The 13,561-nt window shown below is 36.1% G+C and overlaps 1 protein-coding gene across 3 annotated transcripts in view; it reads left to right on the top strand.

Annotated features, from left to right (window-relative positions):
- TXNL1 (thioredoxin like 1) overlaps positions 1-10,230 on the top strand; it is a 36,018-nt gene extending 25,788 nt beyond the window's left edge. Inside the window, exons 7-9 of one of the 3 annotated variants that reach the window (XM_009434058.3) lie at positions 1,953-2,057; positions 8,569-8,611; positions 9,996-10,152. In XM_009434058.3, the coding sequence (XP_009432333.1) occupies positions 1,953-2,057; positions 8,569-8,607 (144 nt within the window). In that variant the 3' untranslated portion in view covers positions 8,608-8,611; positions 9,996-10,152. Of the gene's footprint in view, positions 1-1,952; positions 2,058-7,661; positions 7,709-8,568; positions 8,612-9,995 lie in introns of those variants that run through there. The other 2 variants (XM_512145.6, XM_016933784.3) reach the window with 2 other exon arrangements.
- Positions 10,231-13,561: the final 3,331 nt, after the last annotated feature.

Here is a 13,561-nt window from a genome sequence, read left to right as displayed (position 1 = left end):
CAACATGGTGAAACCCCATCTCTACAAAAAAATACAAGAACTAGCTGGGCATGGTGGTGCGCCTGTAGTCCCAGCTACTCTGGAGGATCACTTGAGCCTGGGAGATTGAGGCTTCAGTGAGCCGCAGTTGTGTCATTACACTCCAGTCTGGGCGACAAAAAAAAAAAAAAAATTATAATCAAGTTGAGTTTTAAATATTAGAAATATCCTACCCAAATGAAATCAAAGAAAATTGTTATATTAAACTTAGTATACTCATTATCAAATATTTTCTTGAAATAACATATGGCTGCCTTTGAAAACAATAAAAACTGACCAATGAGTGGCATCTCAGAATGAAAGAAGTATGTTGTTTAAATCACGAGAGGCAGTTTTTAACTGGTCATGGGGGTACGCTGGTAGTCCCAGCTACTTGGGAGGCTGAGGCAGGGGCATCACTTGCACTAAAGAGTTCAGGACCAGCCTAGGTAACATAATGAGACCTTGTCTCAAAAAAGAGATAGGTGCAATATTTTAAAGTAGACAGTACCTAGAATATTGTGTTTTTAGAAATGGAGCAAATTTTTAAAATCCGATGTATGACAAAGGATCAATGAGTAAAACTTTTAGTTTTTAACATGCTGAGGGGAGTTATTAAATATAGAGTCAAGCTTAAAAAAAAATATGAGGCACATAGTATTGTTTTAGGAGCTGATTCCCAATACTATTTTTTCTTTTAATATTCTAGGAAATAGAATGGATACAGGAATATCAGAAAGAATATAACTTTAGAGATTTTCCTCAGTGAAAAACTATGATTTTAATAAAATTTCCAATGATAGTCTGTCCCATTGTAATTGTAACTCTTAATACCCTTTCAACATTCTCTGTAAAGAATTTAATTGCTGGGCGCGGTGGCTCACACCTGTAATCCCAGCACTTTGGGAGGCTGAGGCAGGAGGATTGCCTGAGCTCAGAAGTTCGAGACCACACTGGGCAACACAGTGAAACCCTGTCTCTACTAAATTAAAAAAAAAAAAGAAAAAAAAATTAGCCGGGCGTGGCGGCATGGGCCTGTAGTCCCAGCTCCTCAGGAGGCTGAGGCAGGAGACTTGCTTGAACCTGAGAGCTGGAGGTTGCAGTGAGCTGAGATGGCACCACTGCACCCCAGCCTGGGCAACAGAGCAAGACTCCGTCTCTTAAAAAAAAAAAAAAAAAAAATTAGCCGGGCGTGCTGGTGGGCTACTTGGGAGGCTGAGGCTGGAGAATCGTTTGAACCTGGGAGGCGGAGGTTGCAGTGAGTCGAGATCGTGCCATTGCACTCCAGCCTGGGCAACAGAGTGAGACTCCATCTCAAAAAATATATATATAGAGAGAATTTAATTGTGACGCTGCCATACTATCACACCAAGTTACCATGAACTTATATATATGGGTCTCTTGCCATGACATCTCTGGAGAAAGTGAGAATAGCAGGCAAACAGCCCTATAATTAATAGTCCTATCCTATAGGAGTACTAGTCTTAATGTTATATAATTTTGATTATTATTATTTTTTTTTTTTTTTTGTGCCAGAGTTTTGCTCTTGTTGCCCAGGCTGGAGTGCAGTGGCACGATCTCAGCTCACTGCAACCTCCACCTCCCGGATTCAAGTGATTCTCCTGCCCCAGCCTCCCGAGTAGCTAGGATTACAGGTGCTGGTCACCACACCTGGTTAATTTTTTTGTATTTTTAGTAGAGATGGGGTTTTGCCACAGTGGCCAGGCTGGTCTCGAACTCCTGACCTCAGGTGATCTGCCCACCTCAGCCTCCCAAAGTGCTGGGATTATAGACGTGAGCCACCGCACCCAGCCTAGATTAATTTTTACAAAGAATGGAGAATATTTGTGTTATTAATTTAAGGAAATTGATTAAACTTAAAGCATGTTTGTGAAGAAGGATTGTAATTATAAATGCAAACTTTTTTTTGGTAGATATTTGTTCAGTCGAATCAAGGTGAAGAGGAAACAACAAGAATTTCATATTTTACTTTTATTGGTACTCCAGTCCAGGCAACAAATATGAATGACTTCAAACGAGTAAGTTTGCTTAAATGATACTTCGGGATAGTAAAAATATAATTTTAATGGAATAATTTCATGTATCTCAACGGTCACACTTTCTTTTAACGAAATAATTCAAAATTATATCATGTCATGAAATTTTACAAGGCTCAACTAGGATAGAAAGTTCCCCTAACTATATTTTTAGATATCCAACAAAGTAATCTTTAATAAAAAATGATGTCTTAACTGATAAAGAGTCTTTTAATGAATGACATCAACATAAGGGTAAAAATAATGGCTTGGTTATAGAAAGTGGTTAGTAATAATGGAAAAATGAAAGTAAAATCATTTGAAAGCAGTTGTGAGAATTAAATAACTTAGTTGACAGATTCTGGTGATTATTTCTGATGAAATTTTAAATTACTTGAATAATTTTATTTAAAAAAAATGAACTGAGTTTTAATATACTGACATGTTAACTTTCCAAACCATGTTTGTATGCTGAAATAGCACATTTCATCAAATAATGGTGAACAGGCAAGTTTTCTGAAGTATTTTTGTATATCTTTATGTGTGTGCATATAATTTTCTTTTGAAAAGACACAATTATAAGGTTTGTAAAGAATTAATAGGGTACATGGGGCCTTTGTTAATCCAGATTAATTCCTTCTGTATGTTACTGGAACAACTTCTAATGGGCAACAGTTCCCTAGCGTCACTCTTAAATATACAGCCAGAGATCATCAAAGTGCTACTGAGAACTTTATCAGTACAGAGCGTTAGTTGCTATATACTCAGTTTAAATGTGGCAGCACAGAATAAATAGATATCCCACTGTCTCTAATGATTGCATCTGGCAGGCAGTCTAGAACTTGAGGAAGAGTTTCCTTAGGCCTGGCAATTCCTAGATGAAGAGGCTCCCAACAGACCCTTGTTGTGGAATTGAAGATGGAGAACATCTTGAGCACTCTCATTCTTTTTGGTGGCATCTACAGATCTTACTTTAATTCAATTATAGAAAAATGTATTAGATTGCATAACAGAGGATGATCTTACAAAATTGTATGCTGTTTTTACCAAATTGCAAACCTGGACAAGAGGTGTTTTAACTGGTTGTTTTCCAATTACTATTTTCCTGTCTCATAGCGTGATTACCTTTTGGGGACCGCAGGAATAATTATGTACTTTAGAGCTGTTATGTCTAGATGTTTCACATATGTATTATGACAGGTCAGAAGAAGCAGAGATTAAGCATCTACATTTTTACGATATGATATATGTTTTATTGGGAAAATGTGTGAGCAACAAAGACGTCTTGGCTGCCTGCTTTGCCTTTTTGAATTAGATGCCATTGGACTTGGCTTTAAGTGTGCCTTGTGTGGTTTATTCTTAACTTAGTTTTTTATAAGATCTATTACTATAAATCTTACTATTTTCTCATATCATTCATTAATTTGGCTCTAGTTTCCTGTTTCTTACCTCAGTTTATGCTATTTGATTTTCATTTTTTTCTGTAACCACCATTCTATCTTGTTTATCTTCTTACCAGCTAGCCATTCAGTTAAAGTTTCTCTAATTTGCATGAATAATTATCCATCTAACTATCCGCCTCCACCTCGTGTGTAACATCCCCCTCACATCCCTTCTAGCCTAGTATTTTCTCTTTTCTGACTGTCAAACTGTGTTTTTGGGGGCTGTCTTTAGGATAGCAAAGGTGTAAGACCTTTTTTGTTTGAGAGTATTTGTGCTTGTTTTATAACAGCCATTTATTCATTTGATTTTTTTTAATTTTAAATTACCATATGGTAGCAGTTCTCAAGCTTTTTGATCTCAGGACCTCTTTATATTATTAAATACTATTGAAGGCCAAAAAGAACTTTTGTTTATGTGGGCTATATTTATCTGATATTTGCCATTTATAAGTTAAAAGTGGGAAATATAAAAAATATTTGTAAATAATGAACACATGTTAATAAATATTTTTAAATTAAAAATAAGCATATTTTCTAAAAGATAAACCAATTTGGTAAGAAGAGCATTGATTCAGAATTTTATGATTTTTTTTTTTTTTTTTTCTTGAGACAGGGTTTTGTTCTGTCACCCATGCTGCAGTGCAGAGGCACAGTTATGGCTTACTGCAACCTCAAACTCCTGGGCTCAAGTGATCCTTCAGCCTCAGCCTCATGAGTAGCTGAGACTACAGGCATGTGCCACCACACTCGGCTAATGTTTTATTTTTGTGTGGGGACAGGGTCTTACTATGTTGCCTAGGCTTCTCTGTTTACGAGCCTTATAGCGTCCTTTCCTTCTCATATCTGCTTCTGCATTCAGTCAGCTTTCCTGTCACACATCATATAGCCCCTGGAAAACTCCCCTGGATACTTGTGAAGAGAATAAGAGTCTAAAAGGCAAAAAACAATTTAGCATTATGAAAATAGTGTTGACCTCCCAGACTCCTTGAGAGGGTCTTGGAGACCACACTTTGAGAACTGCTACAAGAATAATTTGAATACCATAATCTACTCCCTTGTTGGTGTTCTGGGCTTCTTAGCCCCTTGCTTTTAATGTTTAATAAATTTTAGTTGATTAAGTGATTTTCTTAGGTATATTAATATTGCATTTTCTTGTAATATTTCTGAATGACATTTGTACTGTAGTTACTCTTTGTCTTTTAGGGTTATTCTTTAAAAGTAAGCTAGTATTTCATTGTTTTTATATTGTACAAAGCAACAACTTTAATGTAGTTAAAGAAAAAGAGGGTTTACTTGTAACTGAAATTGGCCAGCTTAGTCCTTGTACAGATAGATTTGCTTATTAAAAATTATAATTGAGTTTGGTTCTCATTGAAGGAAATAATATGTGGTATGGTATCTTTTGTCCCTGTAGTACGATGCTAGTACAATAGTCTCTCCTTATCTGTCGGGGCGGGGGGATACGTTCTTAGACCCCCGGTGGATGCCTGGAACCACAGACACTAACAAACCCTGTACATACTGTGTATTTTCCTATACAGATGGTTCCCAACTTATGATGGTTCAAGTTTGCAATAGTGCAAAATTGATAATGCACTCAGTAGAAACCATTCTCTTAAGTGTGGGGCAGTTAAGCATTTTTGACTTACAATATTTTCACCTTACAATGGGTTTACTTATTTTTATTTTTTTGAGATGGAGTTTCACTCTTGTCACCCAGGCTGTAGTGCAATGGTGCGATCTCAGCTCACTGCAACCTCCGCCTCCCGGGTTCAAGTGATTCTCCTGCCTCAGCCTTCCAAGTAGCTAGGATTACAGGCGCCTGCCACCATACCCGGCTAATTTTTGTATTTTTAGTAGAGATGGGGTTTCACCATGTTGGCCAGGCTGGTCTCGAACTCCTGACCTCACTGCCTGCCTTGGTCTCCCAAAGTACTGGGATTAGAGGCACGAGCCACCGTGCCTGGTCTTTACAATGGGTTTAATCGGGATATATTACCCCATCGGAAGTCGAGGAGCATCTGTACATATATACATACCGCTGATAATGTTTAATGTATAAATTAAGCACACTAAGAGATTTAACAACAAAGCCAGAGCATGGTGGCTCATGCCTATAATCCCATCACTTCCGGAGGCCAAGGCAAGAAGATCACTTAAACCCAGGAGTTCAGGACCAGCTGGCAAACATAGTAAGACTCCATCTCTATTTAAAAAAAAAAAAAAAAAATTACCCATGCAAGGCGGTGGGTGCACCTATAGTCCCAGCTACTTGGGAGGCCGAGGTGGGAAGATCACTTGAGCCCAGGAGTTCAAGACCAGCCTGATAAACATAGTAAGATTCCATCTCTATAAGAATACACACACACACACACACACACACACACACTCACACACTCACACACTCTCTTACCCAGGCAAGGTGGTGGGCACACCTGTAGTTCTAGCTACCTGGGAGGCTGAGGTGGGAAGATCGCTTGAACCCTGGAGTTCAAGGCTGCAGCGAGCTAGGATCATGCCACTACACTCCAGCCTGGGTGACACAGCAAGATCCCGTATCAAAAAGAAAGAAAAATAAAAAAGATTAACACCAACTAATAATAAAATAGAGCAATTACAACAATATACTGTGGTTAAAAGTTAACATGGATATGGTCTCTCCCATGCTTGCTCTTTCTCTCACTGTCTCAAAATATCTTATTGTACTGCACCATAGGCAGTTGAAACTGCAGAAGGTGAAAGCATGGATAAGGAGGGACTACTCTTCAGTCATGATCTCTGTCTACAGCAAGTTTATATTCTTGTAGATAACATAGGGACAAACATAGGGAAAGTTAATCAAAATTAATCAAAGCTTAGTTCAAGGGTTTCTTTGTCTACAGAGTATTCTCAGACGTTACCAGCTAGGTGACTTTTCCTTTTCCCCCAACGACTGGGAAAGTCTGAGAATACTTTGTGAAGAAAGAGGGCCTTGAACTAAGTTTTGAGAGTAGAATTTGGACAGTTCAACAGGCAGCTATGGGCACCCTTGATAGAATGGAAAAGTAGGGACCTGGACATGAACTTAGGAAGGTGGAGGATTCGTTCAAGGACAAGTCACATGTGGCATGTCTTTTCTTTTACTTGTTTGCTCAGTCTGAATTAGTATATACATAGTAATTAGAATTGAAATTTTTTTCTTTTTTTTGAGACAGAGTCTTGCTCTGTTGTCCAGGCTGGAGTGCAGTGGTGCAATCTCGGCTCACTGCAAGCTCTGCCTCCCGAGTTTACCACATTCTCCTGCCTCAGCCCCTGTAGCAGCTGGGACTACAGGTGCCCGCTGCTACGCCCAGCTAATTTTTTTGTATATTTAGTAGAGACGGGGTTTCACCGTGTTAGCCAGGATGGTCTCGATCTCCTGACCTCGTTGATCTGCCCGCCTGGGCCTCCCAAAGTGCTGGGATTACAGGCGTGAGCCACCATGCCTGGCCTAGAATTGAAAATTTTGAAATAGATTTGGCATATATTTTATAGGCACAGGGAGGAAAATTTTGATGACCTCTGTGTAGTGAAGGGCGCTATATAAAATGGCTTAATGAATAATAAAGTAGATCAAATGTTTAGCATTTTCAGTTTATATTTTTATCTTGTGTGAGCTGTTTCTGGATAATTTCCATTTTTAGTATGTCACTGACTTCTTATGTCACTAAGATATCTGACAGAAGCTAAGGTAATGCTGTTGAATCTCCAATTGGATAGAAATCTTAGACAACCTTTCATGCTATTAACAACTTTTAAGGTTTGACAGACTAGAATACCCCTTCCACTTGTCTGTTTTTGGCTCTTATAGGCATCATGCACAGATTATAATCTATACTTTGGCTGTTTGTTGTTGTCAATGGATTTTTTGTGTTGCAGCATGAAAAGCTTGCCATTGCCATCTTAATTGGAAGTAGATGTTTTTGCTAAAATATGCTCTTTATATGGATTGCTTTATTTTAATACAGAATTTTTAATTACAATTTTATAAAAATACAAAAATGAGAAAATTATAGGGGCTTCTGCTTCTTAGGAAATGAGGTGCATGTGAAAAGATTTTTATCACTATAATAAAAATAGGCTTTTCTAAACTGGCCATTCACCGTATCAGCTATTTTTGTAACATTTCTGTCTGTTTATTTTTCAGCTTTTTTAATCCAACTCAAATGAACTAAAAACAGAAGATATTTTAAAATGAAGTAATATAAAGATTGACCTTGTCTCACTCTACTCCCCTCCTTGCTTCTCTGCTCATCTAGCACCTGTCTGCTCTCACCCTTCCCATGTTCTCGCCATTGTTGGTGCAAGATTTCTACAGCTTCTATCATCTGGATCAGCCTTGTTACCTAGGTTTCCTCAACCATCTCTTTCTTCAGATCTCATCCTAGTTGTGTTTCTTAATTGGCCTTTTATTTTGTTTTGGCTTTTGTTTTGGGCTTGCAACTAGGTGCTTTAATTTTTTACCATACCGTGTTGCTCACTAGCCTTTTTATTTTTTTTACTTTCTACTGTTTCATATTTAATTTTGTATTACATTTTGAGGCATAACATCACAATGAAATTAAATTGTTATAAAATGTTTTAGATTTAACTAGTTGAATAGTTTTAATCCATTCTAAACTTTAAATTTTATTTCCTAGGAACTATAGAATTCTTTTGGAAATCAAATATAGCAGTTGCATCAAGTTCTTTTATGTTTGTGCTAGTTTAATATATTGATTACATTTCAGTTGAGGGGTGTTGGTTTTCTTTTCCTCGTTGGAATGTTAGCCCCAAAGTCCTTTTGATGATTGATTGGGGCATGTCCTCTGCTTTTGCCCAAGTGAGCTCAAAACCAGTTGAAGGACTTATGGACTGAATATTAGGTTGGGTTAACATATTAATATAGAAGATCAATGGACTCTTTACTGAATAAATATTTTTTACACCTAATTTTTATGTACCTAAATTTTGGTTTGTCTGAGGTGTAATATAAAGACTTAAGAATGAATAAAAGAGCTTTACGTTTGGGATGACAATCCATGTTGGAATGTTGAATTTCTTCTTTTTTACAGAAAATACACATTGGCAAGTTGAGAGTTATCAACCTGTGAAACAGTATGCAGATTTGTGTCTTCCGTATCACATCTGCTAGAAGTTTAATTTTTAATATTTGTTTTTGTTTTCTTTTGCTTAATCTAATAGCTTTGTGTTTTGTGTTTCCCAAGTAATACAATGATCAATAATGCTCTCAGTGTTTATCAGCACAAAATTTATTTGTGATAGAGATAATGCCAGTTCCCCTTCTAGTGGCTCTTAAAACCTGAATTTCTTACTCTTATCCACATTCTTTTATATGAAACTGCCTTTTTATCATCTTGCTACCTTGTGAGCTTTCTAACATGGTGTCTTTGGACCAAAGGGGAGTTCTTTTAAGGTACTAGAAGTGAGTTTTCTTAGGGTGGGAAAAACATTTCTAGGATTGTGTGATTGGGATTTCAGTGGAAAGCTTTCAGGTCTCTCATGAATGATGTTGACCCAGCTATGTTATATTTTAGACCAGACATGTACTGATGACCTTTATGAGTTTTGCTGGTATAGATACTGCCATTTAGAATAGAATCAATGTAAAATATGAAAATTAAATGTATAAGTGTACACAGAAATCTTTTTACACAAACATACATTCAGTATTTTGCAAGTAGGTTTCTTTCGAGGCATTTTTGCCCAAAGAATACATTATCTAATGATAAACTGTAAGTTTTCGGTACATTTCTCAATTAGAACATAGTTTTCAAACTCTCCTGCAGAGAATTTGTTTTCTAGATTTGTTGGTAGAGAACAAATTTTTATTCTTCACATTTTTATGCTGCCACATATATAGCAACCAGAATGTTTTTTATAACCCTCCAATAGAGGATTTTTCTAATCATTGACAGAAACAAGGTTTATTCATTTCATTTTTAATAGTACTCTTACAGTAACCAGGATTTTTTTCTTAAACCAGAAAAAATTAGTCACTTTTAATATGTTTTCATTGCATGTCAATGTATTGAGGGGGAAAGTCTGGAAATTTGCTATATTGGGCATGAAGGACATGAGTTTAACATACGCTTCTAATTCCAGATTCTTTTGTGATCGACATTTGATTTCTAACTATCTAAAAATAGTATGTCAAATATGTTTTACTCATATAGCATCATTTTTTAAATTAACTTCTCTAAACTTTCAACGTTGTTTTTAAAAATTGCTACTTAAAAAAAAAAAAAAAACAAAGAACTGTGTGAAACCAAAAATAGCCTGCATGTGTTTTATTTCTAATTCCTTGTGGCTGGGATTGGAGGGGAGGTCACAGTTTGCTTCAACAGTGAAAATACATTGCATGCCAGAAAAGATCCAAGGATAAAAATTAATACCAAGGTTTAAAACTGATTATTAGTATTTTTAATAACTCATTTAAAATCAATAGGATGTATATATAAACTTATTTTTGTTTTTCTAGGTAGTTGGCAAAAAAGGAGAAAGCCACTAAGGTACAAAAGACACTGGACAACCATATTGCAATCAGATCTACAGCTCCTGGATAATTGCTTGATTCTCGCCAGAGACTGTCAATGTTTCATTCATTGCCATTACCAATAAATCATTGCTTTTGTTCAGATGGTATCACTAGTGTTTCCATTGTAATCTTGACACATGCAATTGTAAATAAAAGTCACCACTTTTGCCAAGCTTAATTTTTGTCATTCTAAATCAGTATTTTCTCTTTTCATGTATTTGAAAACTGGTTAACTTCTGATTTTAGTAGAGACTTAAGTGTCTGGTAGTATATTGATTGAAAGCCAGTTTCTTTAGAAAAGGAGAAACTGTTCTAGGGAATTAAGAAGTACATGTGTACACATTCATGGCAAGTTATTTTGATAAGTGAACCTGGAACAGCTAACCATGTTAAATCATTACTGCATTTTTATTAAAGGACATTTGGATATCTGAGCTATGGAAATTACTCAAATTATAAATTAGAAGAAATAAACAGGTTTAATGAGATTTAGCTACTCTTACCTAAAACTTAGTTAATGGGTCCACAAATTCTTTCTTGGTATATATCAAGATTTTAATCTCTTCTGGTGAACTTTAAAATTTGAGTCAGCCTTTTTTTTTTTTTTTTTTTTTTTTTTTTAACTAATAGAAGAATGTGGAAATCAGACAGTTGGGGAAAAAATACAGCATAGTGAATTCAGAAAACAGGAATTGGCCAGGTGCGGTGGCTAATGCCTGTAATCGCAGTACTTTGGGAGGCCAAGGCGGGCGAATCACCAGAGGTCAGGAGTTTGAGTCCAGCTTGGCCAACATGGTGAAACCTCGTCTCCACTAAAAATACAAAAATTAGCCAGGCATGGTGGCGGGTGTCTGTAATCCCAGCTACTTGGGAGGCTGAGACAGAAGAATCGGCTGAACCCGGGAGGCAGAGGTTGCAGTGAGCTGAGATTGTGCCATTGCGCCCCAGCCTGAGCGACAAGAGCAAAACTCCGTCTCCAAAAAAAAAAAGGAATTATTACCCTTAATCAAGTATTTATTACCTGAACTACCAAAACGTGCAGTGTAAATATACAGAGAACATGATTTAAGGTTGAAAATGAGATGCTCAAATAGAAATGTTTAAAAGGTCTTTCACAGAAGGCTGGTAAAATATCTATTCATTACCTTTTTTATCTTAAAATTGTAATCTAAAAAGTATTGGTAGATTTAATTTTAAAATTTCTGAGTATTTTGAAAACTATTTTTAAAGAGTACATAAGACTGTAAAATTGTGATTCAATTCAACATTTGAGGGCATTCTTGTCTAGGAATATGGTAGAGATACCATTTGCCTTTGTGAGAGCAGTGTGTTTATACTTGTTTATGAAAAAATTCTACAGAAGTTTTAGTGTTGAAAGAGTCCCTTTCTGAAACCCAAGTATCATTAGATAGTTTAGTTCATTTGTATATGGGCACATTAACTGGTCTGTGATGATCTTAACACTCCTTAAATAGACCATCTCAGATTAATCACATCTGAAATTAAGGATAAGATTAATATGCAGGGTTTTGGTTTACAGTTTTGTACACTTAACCTTTCTGAGTAATTGTTAAAGTGCCTCATCCTAAGTATTGCTGACCTTTTCCTATTTATACTTGATAGTTTGAAAACCCAGTGAAAGAAATTTCATATTTGTAAAGGATTGGGCATCAGATTTATATTGTCTATGTGACTCTTCTATAACAATTAGTTGCAGTATGCAAGCATTACATAATTCAAATTGTAAATAGTGAAAAATGAATGTTTATAGGTAACTATAACATGTTTCACTTAATGGGAAATCTTACTATTAAAAATATGCATAATTGGCATTTAAAATATCAAGCTGAAATGCTGCTTTCTCCTAAAACAGTATATATATATACACATATGTATATGTAACATTTATATATAACACTGAATTTTCCAGATGAATAAGAGCATTTGAAAAAATGTAACTCTAGTTATTTTAACTGAAGTTATTTATTAGTGCATCTAGAAAACTGGTATTCAGTTTCTTGTTCATTTTGTCGGACATAGCAAAAAAGAATTTCATGATCTCTGTATTTTGTTACATTGACATCAGGTGCTTTTGATGAGAAACAACAGTGAAATATCGTGTTCATAATAGAAACGAAAGTCAGGTATTGCAGTAGGAAGTCTTTGTCAGCTTAATGCTGAAGCCAAGAGTAGCACAAGGCACCACATTCTTGTGCCCATGGCAGGTTTTTATAATCCTTCTGAGTTCTCTTTGACATCAAGCCCCACGTTGTTCCCCAATCTCAATATACTGTTGGAGGCAGCCACTTAACAATTATAGTTGAAACCTGCCCCACATTGTTCCCCAGTCTCAATATTCTGTTGGAGGCAGCCACTTAACAATTAGAGTTGAAACCTGTCTGCCATCCTTTGTCTCAATGTTTGAGGATGTACGCAGTGTTTTTGGCAGCGATTATAGGAATGCAGTTGTTTATTTGGCCTCAGCAGTTTATTTATGGCTGCAATTAATATCCCTGATCATGGGCTTTTAAACCTAAAATAGTTCAGATCCTCCCTTGTTCCTCTTAATGTCTAAAAGCTTTGATTCTGTAATAAGAATAAAGTGTTGGAGTTGAATAAATTAATTACACCCTTTGTAAGCTTTAAAAACATGAAATTTAAGGCTTACTCATGTTGCTTGTATTGATACTCATATAGTTCAATTTAGGTTAATTTTTGTGTTAGGTATATCTCTTCTGGAACTGATAATTTGTAATCTTAGACTTTTTTTTTTTTTAAGATAAGTTACTTAGAGTAAGAAATCCAGCTGGGAACAGTGGCTCATGCCTGTAATCCCAGCATTTTGGGAGGCCGAGGCGGCTGGATCACTTGAGGTCAGGAGTTTGAGACCAGCCTGGCTAACATGGAGAAACCCTGTCTCTACTAAAAATACAAAAAATTAGCCAGGCATGGTGGCAGGTGCCACACCCAGCTACTTGGGAGGCTGAGGCAGTAGAATCGCTTGAACCCGGGAGGCGGAGGTTGCAGTGAGCCAAGATCGCATGACTGCACACTAGCCCGGGCAACAGAGTGAGATTGTCTCAAAAGAAAAAAAAAAAAAAATCCATTCACAGAACTGCTAAAGAAAAACTAGAGGAATATTTTGCTCATTTAGCTTTAAAACTCATTATTAGAGGTGTGTATTTTACAGTTTTCTAAATATAGATTATGCTTTATAATACACATAAAGCAAGTATATATAACATGCATATAGTAAATAAATTTTAAAATATTGACTATTCCACAGTTAAGCCTATACTTCTTAAGGGAGACTACTGATGTCATTTTAAGCATGTTTCAAAATTCAAGTTTTATTTTTAGATCAATAAGGTTTTTTTTTTTTTTTTTTTACATGCTCAGCACTATAGGAATAAGAGGACAGTGGAGATTTGTAGGCTAATAAGATCGCTTTTAAACTTTGTGGTCCATGTAAAATTATTAGTTGGAGAATGTGTAATTAGAGAACTATA

The sequence above is a fragment of the Pan troglodytes genome, chromosome 17 (genome assembly GCF_028858775.2).
Source record: "Pan troglodytes isolate AG18354 chromosome 17, NHGRI_mPanTro3-v2.0_pri, whole genome shotgun sequence".
Taxonomy (NCBI): Eukaryota; Metazoa; Chordata; class Mammalia; order Primates; family Hominidae; genus Pan; species Pan troglodytes.
This window is presented reverse-complemented; position numbering and strand designations above follow the sequence as displayed.